Below are 16,559 nucleotides of genomic sequence, written 5' to 3'. Positions count from 1 at the left end.
GCTGTGAGGCAGCAGTGCTAACCACTGTGTCACCGTGCCAACCTGGGTCCCTGGCGCTGTGAGGCAGCAGTGCTAACCACTGTGCACCGTGCCGACCCGGGTCCCTGGCGCTTTGAGGCAGCAGTGCTAACCACTGTGCACCGTGCTGACCCGGGTCCCTGGCGCTGTGAGGCAGCAGTGCTAACCACTGTGCACCGTGCCGACCCGGGTCCCTGGCGCTGTGAGGCAGCAGTGCTAACCACTGTGACACCGTGCCAACCTGGGTTCCTGGACCTGTGAGGCAGCAGTGCTAACCACTGTGTCAGCTTAAAGGTCATTGTTGAACCAAGGGTTTTACAACAATCAACAATGGTTTCATGATCATCATTAAAGTTTTAATACTTGCTATGTATGGAATGTTATTTTACAATCTGCAGCCCCGGGTCTCTCGATTACTAAAATAAATGTCAAATGCTGAAAATACGCAAAATCTGTGAGAAACAGAACGGGCTGGTTCTCTGAGACATTGCAGCAAAACTGCAAAATGACAAAGTGCGATCGGGTGGAGAATGGGTTCCAACACCCAAATCAGGCTCGACGCCGGTTTGCGGTGAATCGATATTCTCCGGACCCCCCAACTCGACGACATCGCGGCGCCCGCCGCGCGGCCCGGGAGGACAGTACGCCTCTGATTATGTGCCCTGACGACTGAATCTCCGGGGCCTCAGTGATCTGCAGTCCGTACGGGCCGATTTCCCGGCGGCGTATTTCTAACATCTTTTAAAAACCGTGAAGCTGGCTGGGGCTGCAGCGAGGGGGGGCAGGGGGTGGCGTGGGGCGACTGCGGGCTCCCGTATTGGATGCTGGCCATGCTTTCTGCAGGGCGGGGCTGCCGGGGCCAGTGTGAGGGCAAGGGGGGGGGGGGGGGGAGACAGGGACAACACCCACCGGGGGACCATCCAGGGCCACACCGACGGCAGCCCCCCAGTGAGGGCAGTGCCTGGCAGCAGGGACGGGCGCCAGGACCGGGGGCACCAACAGGGCCGGGTGTGGGGGACATGCATGTTTGGGGCGCGCGGTGGCAACCGGGGCCACCATGCAGCCCATGGTACCTGCTGTGCACAGGTGTATGCACCGTGGTAACATGCTTTCTCCTCATCCCCTGCAGATCATAATGTTTGGTCACCAACCAGCGATGTTGGCCGCCGTGACGACAGCCGCTGCCCTGCATGCAGCCCTGGGCGACTCAGAGAGGAGGCGGGGGCTGCAGCAGAGGGGGGCTGCAGCAGAGGGGGGCTGCAGCAGAGGGGGGCTGCAGCAGAGGGGGGCTGCAGCAGAGGGGGGCTGCAGAGGGGCAGGTGGCAGCCGCTCAGGTTGGAGGGCCGCCTGTCCGACACGAGAGGAGGAGGAGGCGGTGCCATGGAGGCGCCTGATGAGGCCCCGCGTGTACCGGCGCCGCATGTCCTTTGAGGACCTCCCAGACCAGGCGTGCAGGAGGAGACTGCGGATGAGCAGGGAGACAGTGAGACACATCTGCCAGATGATGGCACACCTGGCACCGCAGGGGAATGGGCTAGGACACCCGCTCCCGGTGGTCGTCAAGGTGACAGTCGCCCTCAACCTCTATGTGACGGGGTCGTTCCAGTTGCCCGGTGGGGATTTATCTGGGATTTCACAGGCATCGGCGCACAGGTGCATCCGCGCCCTCACTGACTCCCTGTATGCCCAGGCGGACCGGTGCATACAGGATGCCCGGGAGCGGGGTTCGCTGCCGTTGCCCGGATGCCCCGGGTCCAGGGTGTAATCGATGGGGTGCACGTCGCTCTGTGGCCACCGATGGATAACAAGCCGATGTTCACAAACCGAAAGGGGTCCTTCTCTGTGAACATTCAGGGGGTCTGTGACCATCAGATGCAGATCCTGCACGTATGCGCCCGGTACTATCCACTCTGTCTATGCCCCTCATAATTTTGTATACCTCTATCAGGTCGCCACTCAACCGCCGTCGTTCCAGTGAGAACAAACCGAGTTTATTCAACCGCTCCTCATAGCTAATGCCCTCCATACCAGGCAACATTCTGGTAAATCTCTTCTGCACCCTCTCTAAAGCCTCCACATCCTTCTGGTAGTGTGGTGACCAGAATTGAACACTATACTCCAAGTGTGGCCTAACTAAGGTTCTGTACAGCTGCAACATGACTTGCCAATTCTTATACTCAATGCCCCGGACAATGAAGGCAAGCATGCCGTATGCCTTCTTGACTCCCTTCTCCACCTGTGTTGCCCCTTTCAGTGACCTGTGGACCTGTACACCTAGATCTCTCTGACTGTCAATACTCTTGAGGGTTCTACCATTCACTGTATATTCCCTACCTGCATTAGACCTTCCAAAATGCATTACCTCATATTTGTCTGGATTAAACTCCATCTGCCATCTCTCCGCCCAAGTCTCCAAACAATCTAAATCCTGCTGTATCCTCTAACAGTCCTCATCGCTATCCGCAATTCCACCAACCTTTGTGTCGTCTGCAAACTTACTAATCAGACCAGTTACATTTTCCTCCAAATCATTTATATATACTACAAACAGCAAAAGTCCCAGCACTGATCCCTGCGGAACACCACTAGTCACAGCCCTCCAATTAAAAAAGCATCCTTCCATTGGTACTCTGCCTTCTATGACCGAGCCACTTCTGTATCCACCTTGCCAGCTCACCCCTGATCCCATGTGACTTCACCTTTTGTACTAGTGTACCATGCGGGACCTTGTCAAAGGCCTTACTGAAGTCCATATAGACAGCATCCACTGCCCTACCTGCATTCATCATCTCAAAAAACTCTTCTCAAGTTAGTGAGACACGACCTCCCCTTCACAAAACCATGCTGCCTCTCACTAATACGTCCATTTGCTTCCAAATGGGAGTAGATCCTGTCTCGAAGAATTCTCTCCAGTAATTTCCCTACCACTGAAGTAAGGCTCACCGGCCTGTAGTTCCCTGGATTATCCTTGCTATCCTTCTTAAACAGAGGAACAACATTGGCTATTCTCCAGTCCTCCGGGACATCACCTGAAGTCAGTGAGGATCCAAAGATTTCTGTCAAGGCCTCAGCAATTTCCTCTCCAGCCTCCTTCAGTATTCTGGGGTAGATCCCATCAGGCCCTGGGGACTTATCGACCTTAATATTTTTCAAGATGCCCAACACCTCGTCTTTTTGGATCTCAATGTGACCCAGGCTATCTACACACCCTTCTCCAGACTCAACATCTACCAATTTCTTCTCTTTGGTGAATACTGATGCAAAGTATTCATTTAGTACCTCGCCCATTTCCTCTGGCTCCACACATAGATTCCCTTGCCTATCCTTCAGTGGGCCAACCCTTTCCCTGGCTACCCTCTTGCTTTTTATGTACGTGTAAAAAGCCTTGGGATTTTCCTTAACCCTATTTGCCAATGACTTTTCGTGACCTCTTCTAGCCCTCCTGACTCCTTGCTTAAGTTCCTTCCTACTTTCCTTATGTTCCACACAGGCTTCGTCTGTTCCCAGCCTTCTAACCCTGACAAATGCCTCCTTTTGACCCGTACACGACCCGTTTGCGTTGGCCCAATCTGTGATCCCCGGCATGTCCGAGGGTTGCCCCCCCCCCCCGGCTGAGGGGCTGGTTGCTGGGCGACAAGGGTTACCCGTTGCGGTCGTGGCTGATGACGCCTATACGGAGGCCAGAGACCGACTCGGAGACCCGATACAACGATGCCCGTGCAGCGACCAGGGGTGTGGTGGAGAGGGGCTTCGGGGGCCTGAGATGCGTTTCAGGTGCCTGGATCGTTCTGGAGGGGCCCTCGAGTACGAGGCAAGGAGGGTCGCCTGCATGGTTGTGATCTACTGCATCCTCCACAACATAGCCCAGCAGAGGGGTGTTGTGCTGGAGGATGAGGAGCAAGGGCAGGCCTCGTTGGACGAGGTGGATGAGGGGGAGGGGGGCAATGGGTGGGACATGAGGTCTGGCCAGGCATGGGAGGCCGCACAATGCTATCGTCAGAGCCAGCGCGCACGGGACACACTAATCAGCACACGTTTCATCAACTGGGGGGGGTTGCTGAGCAGAGGCACGGACACCACAATACCCCACCCCCTCACCCCCCCTCACCCCCGAACACCCTCACCCCCCTCACCCCAAACACCCTCACCTCCACCCTCACCCTCACCCCCCTCACCCCCGGACACCCTTACCTCCATCCTCACCCCCCTAACCACCGAACACCCTCACCCCCGGACACCCTCACCCTCACCTCCACCCTCACCCTCACCCCCTCACCTCTGAGCACCCTCACCACCCTCACCCCCGGACACCCTCACCCTCACCCCCTCACCACCCTCACCCCCTTACCACTGAGCACCCTCACCACCCTCACCCCTTCACCCCCATAATCCCCTCATCCCCCTCACCACTGAACATCCCCCTCACCACCCTCACCACTGAACACCCTCACCACCCACTCCCCTCACCACCCTCACCCCTTCACCCCCTCACCATTCAACACCCTCACCCTCACCTCCCTCACTACCCTCACCTCCCACACCACCCTCACCATCGAACCACCTGCATGCACCCCCCCCTCTGTTATATATACCTGCGGCACAACGAGCTGGGGGCCCTGGGTTGGCAGTGACAGGGTCTGGTCCATGGGGTGGTGGATGATGACAGCCCGCTCTGCGATGGGGTCCGTGCTCCACATCGTTTGACAATGTCTGACTCCTGCCCCCAGTAGCACCTCCCACCTGGGTGATCCCTGCGGGCTGGCCTGTCCATCACACGGTCCTGTCGAATTGCTGGGGACGGGGTGATGGGGACGGTCGGGGGAGGAGGGGGGCACATGGTCCACCCACTGGGCCTTACCCGTCCACCACCCCTCACTCCCAGTCGCCATCACTGACTGCCACACCCCCACACCCATCAGACAGAGCACAGACGCGCCGTTCAACGGTGTGAACTTGTGTTTATTCTGAACAGTAATAGTCTGTGCCCTCGCCCCTATAACTAAACTGTGCCCTGCACCAGTGCCAACTTAACTGGTGTCTAACCACCTGGCCTTCCGGGCCCTACTGCTATGTCTGGGTGGTTTCCCAGATGGTACAGCAGGAGTGGGGGTGGCCTGCAGTGACCCCTGCCCTGCGACGAGGGTCTCCGTTGGCACGGGTCTGCTGGGCCGGCCGGGTCTGAATGGGCCCAGCCGCTGCTCGGGTGTCCCGGGTGGTGCTGCCCTGTTCTGCCCGCTGCCCGCCAGATGCACCAGGGACAGGAGGGGGTGAGTCCGAGGTGATGCCGTGTTCCGGCACCTCCCCTGCGGGAGTCACTGGCACGGGCCCCAGTACCTCCTCCTCCCGCGGGCTGCCCGATGGCCCCCGGGCTACTCCATGAACGGGGCGCTGCCAGTCCTGGATGCCCGCTCTGGATTCGACAAGGATCTGAAAGTTAGCAGCAATGGAGCCCAGGGAGTGGGCCATGTCCCTCTGGGACTGGGCCGCCTCCCTCTGGGACTGGGCCGCCTCCCTCTGGGACTGGGCCGCCTCCCTCTGGGACTGGGCCGCCTCCCTCTGGGACTGGGCCGCCTCCCTCAGGGGCTGGGCCGCCTCCCTCTGGGACTGGGCCGCCTCCCTCAGGGGCTGGGCCGCCTCCCTCTGGGACCGGGCCACCTCCCTCTGGGACCGGGCCACCTCCCTCTGGGACCGGGCCACCTCCCTCTGGGACCGGGCCACCTCCCTCTGGGACCGGGCCGCCTCCCTCTGGGACCGGGCCGCCTCCCTCTGGACCGGGCCACCTCCCTCTGGGACCGGGCCACCTCCCTCTGGGACCGGGCCACCTCCCACTGGGGATGGGCCACCTCCCTCTGGGACCGGGCCACCTCCCTCTGGGACCGGGCCACCTCCCTCTGGGACTGGGCCACCTCCCACTGGGGATGGGCCACCTCCCTCTGGGGATGGGCCACCTCCCTCTGGGACCGGGCCACCTCCCTCTGGGACTGGGCCACCTCCCTCTGGGGCTGGGCCTCCTCCCACTGGGACTGGGCCACCTCCCTCTGAGACTGGGCCACCTCCCTCTGGGACTGGGCCACCACCCTCTGGGACTGGGCCACCTCCCTCTGGGGATGGGCCACCTCCCTCTGGGGATGGGCCACCTCCCTCTGGGGATGGGCCACCTCCCTCTGAGACTGGGCCACCTCCCTCTGAGACTGGGCCACCTCCCACTGGGACTGGGCCACCTCCCTCTGGGGATGGGCCACCTCACTCTGGGACTGGGCCACCTCCCTCTGAGACTGGGCCACCTCCCTCTGGGGATGGGCCACCTCCCTCTGGGACTGGGCCACCTCCCTATGGGGATGGGCCACCTCCCTCTGGGGATGGGCCACCTCCCTCTGGGGATGGGCCACCTCCCTCTGGGACTGGGCCACCTCCCCCTGGGACTGGGCCACCTCCCCCTGGGACTGGGCCACCTCCCCCTGGGACTGGCCCACCTCCCCCTGGGACTGGCCCACCTCCCCCTGGGACTGGCCCACCTCCCCCTGGGACTGGCCCACCTCCCCCTGTAAACTAATACATGTGACAATAATAAATCAAATCCAATCAAATCAAACCCATTGCCTCCACCGCGGATGCCTCCTGTGCGGTGTCGGCCTGGGTGGCACGCATGACCGGCACCACCTCCTGCCCCTGCACGCGGTTTGACCCCTCCACCTGCACCCGCTGGTGCTGGACGCCGGTCGCCATCCCCTCCTGTAGTCGCGGGGTCACTGACTGCTCTATGGGTGGGACTGGATGGTCCAGGAACCCGGGACCCGTCTGGGAGGCAGCTGGTTCCTGGGGCCGGGCTGCGCTCTGACCGCCCGGCCCCTCGGCTGTTCCTACCTCCACCTGCTGTGCCGGAGCGGCTGTGTGGTGCGCACCTCTGAGTGTCCCAGAAGCCTCATCCCTAAATTGCCCAACCGAGGTGTTAGTGTCTGAGATGGTGGAGGGTGTTGGAGACAGCAGTGACGGATCGTCCGTGTCCTCCTCCGATCCGAACTCCGGGGTCTCCTGGGCGTCTCGGGCAGAGGGCTGGTTTCCCGGCTGCTCTCGTTGTCCGTGCTCTGGTCCCTGGGGGGCACCGGCCCTGGCACTCGCTGGAGGCGGGGGGGGGTTCCCGACAGGGCCGGGACCGTCCCGGTTGGTCCTGTAAGGCACAAGACGGCATGTATGGTTAGACAGCGGGAGTGGGGTGAGGCGTGAGGTGGTGAAGCTGGGGTGAGGGGGGTGGGGTGAGGGGGGTTGAGGTGTGGGGGGCTGGGGTGTGGGGGGTTGAGGTGAGGGTGGTGTGGGGTGAGGGGGGTTGAGGTGAGGGGGGTGGGGTGAGGGGGGTTGAGGTGAGGGGTGAGGGGTGTGGGGTGAGGGGGGCTGGGGTGTGGGGGGCTGGCGTGTGGGGGGGTGGGGTGAGGGGGGCTGGGGTGTGGGGGGTTGAGACGGGGGGCTGGGGTGTGGGGGGTTGAGGTGAGGGGTGAGGGGGGTGGGGTGAGGGGGGCTGGGGTGAGGGGGGGTTGAGGTGAGGGGTGAGGGGGGTGGGGTGAGGGGGGCTGGGTGTGGGGGGTTGAGACGGGGGGGGGTGAGGGGGGTTGAGATGTGTCGTGAGGACCTGCAACCAGGCGGCGGAGGGGGGTCTTACTTTGTGCCGTGCCACCGACCTCCCTCTCCTCTAGCCCGCCGACAATGTCCGGTGCCCTCAGCTCGGGCACAGTGAGGGGATGCAGGTCGGGTGGTCCCACTCCGGTCCTTTCCCGCTCCCGGCGTGTGCGCAGCCCTGTCCTGGGGGGGGGGGGGGGGGGGGCGTTGACGGCCCGACACATGCAGTCCCGGGGTTGGGTATCAGATGGCATCAGTAGCCAGGGCACCTGGCCATGGCGGCTGGCATGGGTGCAGCCATGTGGGTCAGGGTGGGGGACCTGCCGCCCCTCTGGAAGGGAGGGTGTCCGGTCACGTGTGTGTGGGGGGTAGTGTGGATAGTGCCAGCGGCACAGCGCTGGGTACTCACCCTGGCTCCCCTGCGGAAGTCGTGCCGTTTCTTCCCGCACTGGTCCACAGTCCGGGCCACCACTCCGACACCGCTGACAGCGGCTCCACCTCCGACCAGGCACGGCGAACGATGGCGCCTGCTGACCGTCCCGGTCCAGGCTATAGTATCAACCTCCTCTCCCCCGCGGAGTCCAGCAGGGTCTCCAGTTCGGGGTCCCGGAAGTGTGGCACTGCCCTCCTTGTGGCCATGTTGGCTGCGACGCTGGTGTGTGTGGACGGGGAGAATGGGTGACGTGCAGCCGCGACGTGGCGTCAATCACGGACCCGGCGAATCGGCCACCGGTCCGTTAATGCCGTGTTGTAGTTCCCAATATGCCCGTGCTAGCCCCTTTGCAGCGTCTGAATAACTCGGGACCCGGTCACACTGTCCTCAACAATGGATACTAAATGAATATTTTTCGTCAGTATTCACTCAGGAAAAATATAATGTTGTGGAGGAGAATGCTGAGCCCCAGGCTATTAGAATAGATGGCATTGAGGTACGTAGGGAAGAGGTGTTGGCAATTCTGGACAGGCTGAAAATAGATAAGTCCCCGGGACCTGATGGGATTTATCCTAGGATTCTCTGGGAGGCCAGGGAAGAGATTGCTGGGCCTTTGGCTTTGATTTTTATGTTATAATTGGCTACAGGAATAGTGCCAGAGGACAGCAAATGTGGTCCCTTTGTTCAAAAAGGGGAGCAGAGACAACCCCGGCAACTATAGACCGGTGAGCCTCACGTCTGTAGTGGGTAAAGTCTTGGAGGGGATTATAAGAGACAAGATTTATAATCATCTAGATAGGAATAATATGATCAGGGATAGTCAGCATGGCTTTGTGAAGGGTAGGTCATGCCTCACAAACCTTATCGAGTTCTTTGAGAAGGTGACCGAACAGGTAGACGAGGGTAGAGCAGTTGATGTGGTGTATATGGATTTCAGCAAAGCGTTTGATAAGGTTCCCCACGGTAGGCTATTGCAGAAAATACGGAGGCTGGGGATTGAGGGTGATTTAGAGATGTGGATCAGAAATTGGCTAGCTGAAAGAAGACAGAGGGTGGTGGTTGATGGGAAATGTTCAGAATGGAGTACAGTCACAAGTGGAGTACCACAAGGATCTGTTCTGGGGCCGTTGCTGTTTGTCATTTTTATCAATGACCTAGAGGAAGGCGCAGAAGGGTGGGTGAGTAAATTTGCAGACGATACTAAAGTCGGTGGTGTTGTCGATAGTGTGGAAGGATGTAGCAGGTTACAGAGGGATATAGATAAGCTGCAGAGCTGGGCTGAGAGGTGGCAAATGGAGTTTAATGTAGAGAAGTGTGAGGTGATTCACTTTGGAAGGAATAACAGGAATGCGGAACATTTGGCTAATGGTAAAGTTCTTGAAAGTGTGGATGAGCAGAGGGATCTAGGTGTCCATGTACATAGATCCCTGAAAGTTGCCACCCAGGTTGATAGGGTTGTGAAGAAGGCCTATGGAGTGTTGGCCTTTATTGGTAGAGGGATTGAGTTCCGGAGTCAGGAGGTCATGTTGCAGCTGTACAGAACTCTGGTACGGCCGCATTTGGAGTATTGCGTACAGTTCTGGTCACCGCATTATAGGAAGGACGTGGAGGCTTTGGAGCGGGTGCAGAGGAGATTTACCAGGATGTTGCCTGGTATGGAGGGAAAATCTTATGAGGAAAGGCTGATGGACTTGAGGTTGTTTTCGTTGGAGAGAAGAAGGTTAAGAGGAGACTTAATAAAAGCATACAAAATGATCAGGGGGTTGGATAGGGTGGACAGTGAGAGCCTTCTCCCGCGGATGGAAATGGCTGGCACGAGGGGACATAACTTTAAACTGAGGGGTAATAGATATAGGACAGAGGTCAGAGGTAGGTTCTTTACGCAAAGAGAGGTGAGGCCGTGGAATGCCCTACCTGCAACAGTAGTGAACTCGCCAACATTGAGGGCATTTAAAAGTTTATTGGATAAACATATGGATGATAATGGCATAGTGTAGGTTAGATGGCTTTTGTTTCGGTGCAACATCGTGGGCCGAAGGGCCTGTACTGCGCTGTATCGTTCTATGTTCTATGTTCAACACTTAGTCTCCAGAGCGGAGAATTCAGCACAAGATTCTGGATAAACTCAGCAGGTCTGGCAGCATCGGCGGAGAGTGCGGAGAGGGCGGAGAGTGCGGAGAGGGCGGAGAGTGCGGCAAACGGCTTCTCTCTCCACCGAAGCTGCCAGCACTGCTGAGGTTTCCAGAATGTTCCGATTTTATCTCCGGATTGTTGGTGCAGCGAAAATAGCAAAACACAGCCTCCTCGAAGAGAGGTGGCAGAGTGAGGGAGCGGTGGACAGGGCGAGAGAGGGAGAGAGGCAGACAGTGCGAGGGAGAGTGGAGAGAGAGGGGGAGAGGTGGACAGGCAGAGGGAGAACATAAGAACTAGGAGCAGGAGTCGGCCATCTGGCCCCTCGAGCCTGCTCCACCATTCAATTAGATCATGGCTGATCTTTTGTGGACTCAGCTCCACTTTCCGGCCCGAACACCATAACCCTTAATCCCTTTATTCTTCAAAAAACTATCTATCTTTATCTTAAAAACATTTAATGAAGGAGCCTCTACTGCTTCACTGGGCAAGGAATTCCATAGATTCACAACCCTTTGGGTGAAGAAGTTCCTCCTAAACTCAGGGAGGGAGGGAGAGAGGCAGACAGTGCGAGGGAGAGTGGAGAGAGGGGGAGAGGTAAACAGGCAGAGGGAGAGAGAGGCAGACAGTGCGAGGGAGAGTGGAGAGAGGGGGAGAGGTGGACAGGCAGAGGGAGAGAGAGGCAGACAGTGCGAGGGAGAGTGGAGAGAGGGGGAGAGGTGGACAGGCAGAGGGAGAGAGAAGCAGACAGTGCGAGGGAGAGTGGAGAGAGGGGGAGAGGTGGACAGGCAGAGGGAGAGAGAGGCAGAGAGTGCGAGGGAGAGGGGGAGAGAGACAAACAGTGAGAGGGAGAGAGGGAGAGGGGGGAAGAGAGGCAGACAGTGAGAGGAAGAGAGGGAGGGAGGGGGGAGAGACGCAGACAGTGAGGGAGAGAGGGAGGGAGGAGGGACAGACGCAGACAGTGAGAGGGAGAGGGAGGGAGGAGGGACAGACGCAGGGAGGGAGCGGTCTCCTTACGGGCAGGGTGAATTTCAGAGTGCTCTTTATCAGATCCATCATGAAAGGATGTCTCAGTAACGTCTTGAATGGAACTGGCTCGAATTCCTTCGATCCCGATTGCTGGTATATCTGGGTCAGAAGCTGGAAGAGAGAAGCAAGATAGAAGAATGTGCGTTTCAACCGGGCGAGAGTTCATGGTGAAAACGCAAACCCAACCTGAACACAGCTCGGGATTCGGGAGCACGAAGCAGGCGGACAAAACAGAGGCAATATTCTGTGTGGTCAATCTGTCCGACTGACACAGACACGGACTCACTGACCCAGACACGGACTGACCCAGACACGGACTGACCCAGACACGGACTGACCCAGACACGGACTGACCCAGACACGGACTCACTGACCCAGACACGGACTGACCCAGACACGGACTCACTGACCCAGACACGGACTGACCCAGACACGGACTCACTGACCCAGACACGGACTCACTGACCCAGACACGGACTGACCCAGACACGGACTGACCCAGACACGGACTGACCCAGACACGGACTCACTGACCCAGACACGGACTCACTGACCCAGACACGGACTCACTGACCCAGACACGGACTCACTGACCCAGACACGGACTGACCCAGACACGGACTGACCCAGACACGGACTGACGCAGACACGGACTCACTGACCCAGACACGGACTGACCCAGACACGGACTGACCCAGACACGGACCCACTGACCCAGACACGGACTGACCCAGACACGGACTGACCCAGACACGGACTCACTGACCCAGACACGGACTGACCCAGACACGGACTGGGACTGACACAGACACGGACTGACCCGGACACGGACTGACCCGGACACGGACTGACCCGGACACGGACTGACCCGGACACGGACAGACCCAGACACGGACTCACCCAGACACGGACTCACCCAGACACGGACTGACCCAGACACGGACTGACCCAGACACGGACTGATCCAGACACGGACTGACCCAGACACGGACTGACCCAGACACGGACTCACTGACCCAGACTCGGACCGACCCAGACACGGACTGACCCAGACACGGACTGACCCAGACACGGACTGACCCAGACACGGACTGACCCAGACACGGACTCACTGACCCAGACACGGACTCACTGACCCAGACACGGACTGACCCAGACACGGACTGACACAGAGACGGACTGACCCAGACACGGACTGACCCAGACACGGACTCACTGACCCAGACACGGACTGACCCAGACACGGACTGACCCAGACACGGACTCACTGACCCAGACACGGACTGACCCAGACACGGACTGACCCAGACACGGACTGACCCAGACACGGACTCACTGACCCAGACACGGACTGACACAGACACGGACTGACCCAGACACGGACTGACCCAGACACGGACTGACCGAGACACGGACCCACTGACCCAGACACGGACTGACCCAGACACGGACTGACCCAGACACGGACTGACCCAGACACGGACTCACTGACCCAGACACGGACTGACCCAGACACGGACTGACCCAGACACGGACTGACCCAGACACGGACTGACCCAGACACGGACTCACTGACCCAGACACGGACTGACCCAGACACGGACTCACTGACCCAGACACGGACTCACTGACCCAGACACGGACTGACACAGACACGGACACACTGACCCAGACACGGACTGACCCAGACACGGACTGACCCAGACACGGACTGACCCAGACACGGACTGACCCAGACACGGACTCACAGACCCAGACACGGACTGACCCAGACACGGACTCACTGACCCAGACACGGACTGACCCAGACACGGACTGACCCAGACACGGACTCACTGACCCAGACACGGACTGACCCAGACACAGACTGACCCAGACACGGACTGACCCAGACACGGACTCACCCAGACACGGACTGACCCAGACACGGACTGACCCAGACACGGACTGACCCAGACACGGACCCACTGACCCAGACATGGACTGACCCAGACACGGACTGACCCAGACACGGACTGACCCAGACACGGACTCACTGACCCAGACATGGACTGACCCAGACACGGACTGACACAGACACGGACTGACCCAGACACGGACTGACCCAGACACGGACTCACTGACCCAGACACGGACTGACCCAGACACGGACTGACCCAGACACGGACTCACTGACCCAGGCACAGACTGACCCAGACACGGACTGACCCAGACACGGACTGATCCAGACACGGACTCACTGACCCAGACACGGACCCACTGACCCAGACACGGACCCACTGACCCAGACACGGACTCACTGACCCAGACACGGACTCACTGACCCAGACACGGACTCACTGACCCGGACACGGACTGACCCAGACACGGACTGACCCAGACACGGACTGACCCAGACACGGACTCACTGACCCAGACACGGACTGACCCAGACACAGACTGACCCATACACGGACTCACTGACCCAGACAGGGACCCACTGACCCAGACACGGACTCACTGACCCAGACACGGACTCACTGACCCAGACACGGACTGACCCAGACACGGACTGACCCAGACACGGACTGACCCAGACACGGACTGACCCAGACACGGACCCACTGACCCAGACATGGACTGACCCAGACACGGACTGACCCAGACACGGACTCACTGACCCAGACACGGACTCACCCAGACACGGACAGACCCAGACACGGACTGACCCAGACACGGACTGACCCAGACACGGACTGACCCAGACACGGACTGACCCAGACACAGACTCACTGACCCAGACACGGACTGACCCAGACACGGACTCACGGACCCAGACACGGACTCACTGACCCAGACACGGACTGACCCAGACACGGACTGACCCAGACACGGACTGACCCAGACACGGACTCACTGACCCAGACACGGACTGACCCAGACACGGACTCACTGACCCAGACACGGACTCACTGACCCAGACACGGACTGACCCAGACACGGACTGACCCAGACACGGACTCACGGACCCAGACACGGACTCACTGACCCAGACACGGACTGACCCAGACACGGACTCACTGACCCAGACACGGACTGACACAGACACGGACTCACTGACCCAGACACGGACCCACTGACCCAGACACGGACCCACTGACCCAGACACGGACTCACTGACCCAGACACGGACTCACTGACCCAGACACGGACTCACTGACCCGGACACGGACTCACTGACCCGGACACGGACTCACTGACCCGGACACGGACTGACCCAGACACGGACTGACCCAGACACGGACTGACCCAGACACAGATTGACCCATACACGGACTCACTGACCCAGACACGGACCCACTGACCCAGACACGGACTCACTGACCCAGACACGGACTCACTGACCCAGACACGGACTGACCCAGACACGGACTGACCCAGACACGGACTGACCCAGACACGGACCCACTGACCCAGACATGGAATGACCCAGACACGGACTGACCCAGACACGGACTGACCCAGACACGGACTCACTGACCCAGACACGGACTGACCCAGACACGGACTGACCCAGACACGGACTGACCCAGACACAGACTCACTGACCCAGACACGGACTGACCCAGACACGGACTCACTGACCCAGACACGGACTGACCCAGACACGGACTGACCCAGACACGGACTGACCCAGACACGGACTGACGCAGACACGGACTCACTGACCCAGACACGGACTGACCCAGACACGGACTCACTGACCCAGACACGGACTGACCCAGACACGGACTCACTGACCCAGACACGGACTGACCCAGACACGGACTGACCCAGACACGGACTCACTGACCCAGACACGGACTCACTGACCCAGACACGGACTCACTGACCCAGACACGGACTGACCCAGACACGGACTGACCCAGACACGGACTGACCTAGACACGGACTGACCCAGACACGGACTGACCCAGACACGGACTCACTGACCCAGACACGGACGGACCCAGACACGGACTCACTGACCCAGACACGGACTGACCCAGACACGGACTGACCCAGACACGGACTCACTGACCCAGACACGGACTGACCCAGACACGGACTGACCAAGACACGGACTGACCCAGACACGGACTGACCCAGACACGGACTCACTGACCCAGACACAGACTGACCCAGACACGGACTGACCCAGACACGGACTGACCCAGACACGGACTGACCCAGACACGGACTCACTGACCCAGACACGGACTCACTGACCCAGACACGGACTGACCCAGACACGGACTGACCCAGACACGGACTCACTGACCCAGAAACGGACTGACCCAGACACGGACTGACCCAGACACGGACTGACCCAGGCACGGACTCACTGACCCAGACACGGACTGACCCAGACACGGACTGACCCGGACACGGACTGACCCAGACACGGACTGACCCAGACACGGACTGACCCAGACACGGACTCACTGACCCAGACACGGACTGACCCAGACACGGACTGACCCGGACACGGACTGACCCAGACACGGACTGACCCAGACACGGACTGAACCAGACACGGACTGACCCGGACACGGACTCACTGACCCAGACACGGACTGACCCAGACACGGACTGACCCAGAAACGGACTGACCCAGACAGGGACTCACTGACCCAGACACGGACTGACCCAGACACGGACTCACTGACCCAGACACGGACTGACCCAGACACGGACTGACCCAGACACGGACTCACTGACCCAGACACAGACTCACTGACCCAGACACAGACTGACCCAGACACGGACTGACCCAGACACGGACTGACAGACACAGACACGTACTGACCCAGACACGGACTCAATGACCCAGACACGGACTGACCCAGACACGGACTGACCCAGACACGGACTCACTGACCCAGACACGGACTGACCCAGACACGGACTGACCCAGACACGGACTGACCCAGACACGGACTCACTGACCCAGACACGGACTGACCCAGACACGGACTGACCCAGACACGGACTCACTGACCCAGACACGGACAGACCCAGACACGGACTGACCCAGACACAGACTGACCCAGACACGGACTCACTGACCCAGACACGGACTGACCCAGACACGGACTCACTGACCCAGACACGGACTGACCCAGACACGGACTGACCCAGACACAGACTGACCCAGACACGGACTCACTGACCCAGACACGGACTGACCCAGACACGGACTGACCCAGACACGGACTCACTGACCCAGACACGGACTGACCCAGACACGGACTGACTCAGACACGGACTCACTGACCCAGACACGGACTGACCCAGACACGGACTGACCCAGACACGG

At 59.7% G+C, this 16,559-nt stretch overlaps 1 protein-coding gene across 3 annotated transcripts in view; it reads right to left on the bottom strand.

Moving 5' to 3' along the window:
- The window catches only part of spef2 (sperm flagellar 2), a 941,194-nt gene that overhangs the window by 30,054 nt on the left and 894,581 nt on the right, over window positions 1–16,559 (bottom strand). For all 3 annotated transcript variants that reach the window (XM_072515585.1, XM_072515587.1, XM_072515586.1), the window contains one exon: window positions 11,210–11,332. In XM_072515585.1, the coding sequence (XP_072371686.1) occupies window positions 11,210–11,332 (123 nt within the window). The remainder of the gene's footprint in view (window positions 1–11,209; window positions 11,333–16,559) is intronic.

Source organism: Scyliorhinus torazame, chromosome 9, assembly GCF_047496885.1.
Source record: "Scyliorhinus torazame isolate Kashiwa2021f chromosome 9, sScyTor2.1, whole genome shotgun sequence".
Classification (NCBI taxonomy): Eukaryota; Metazoa; Chordata; class Chondrichthyes; order Carcharhiniformes; family Scyliorhinidae; genus Scyliorhinus; species Scyliorhinus torazame.
This window is presented reverse-complemented; position numbering and strand designations above follow the sequence as displayed.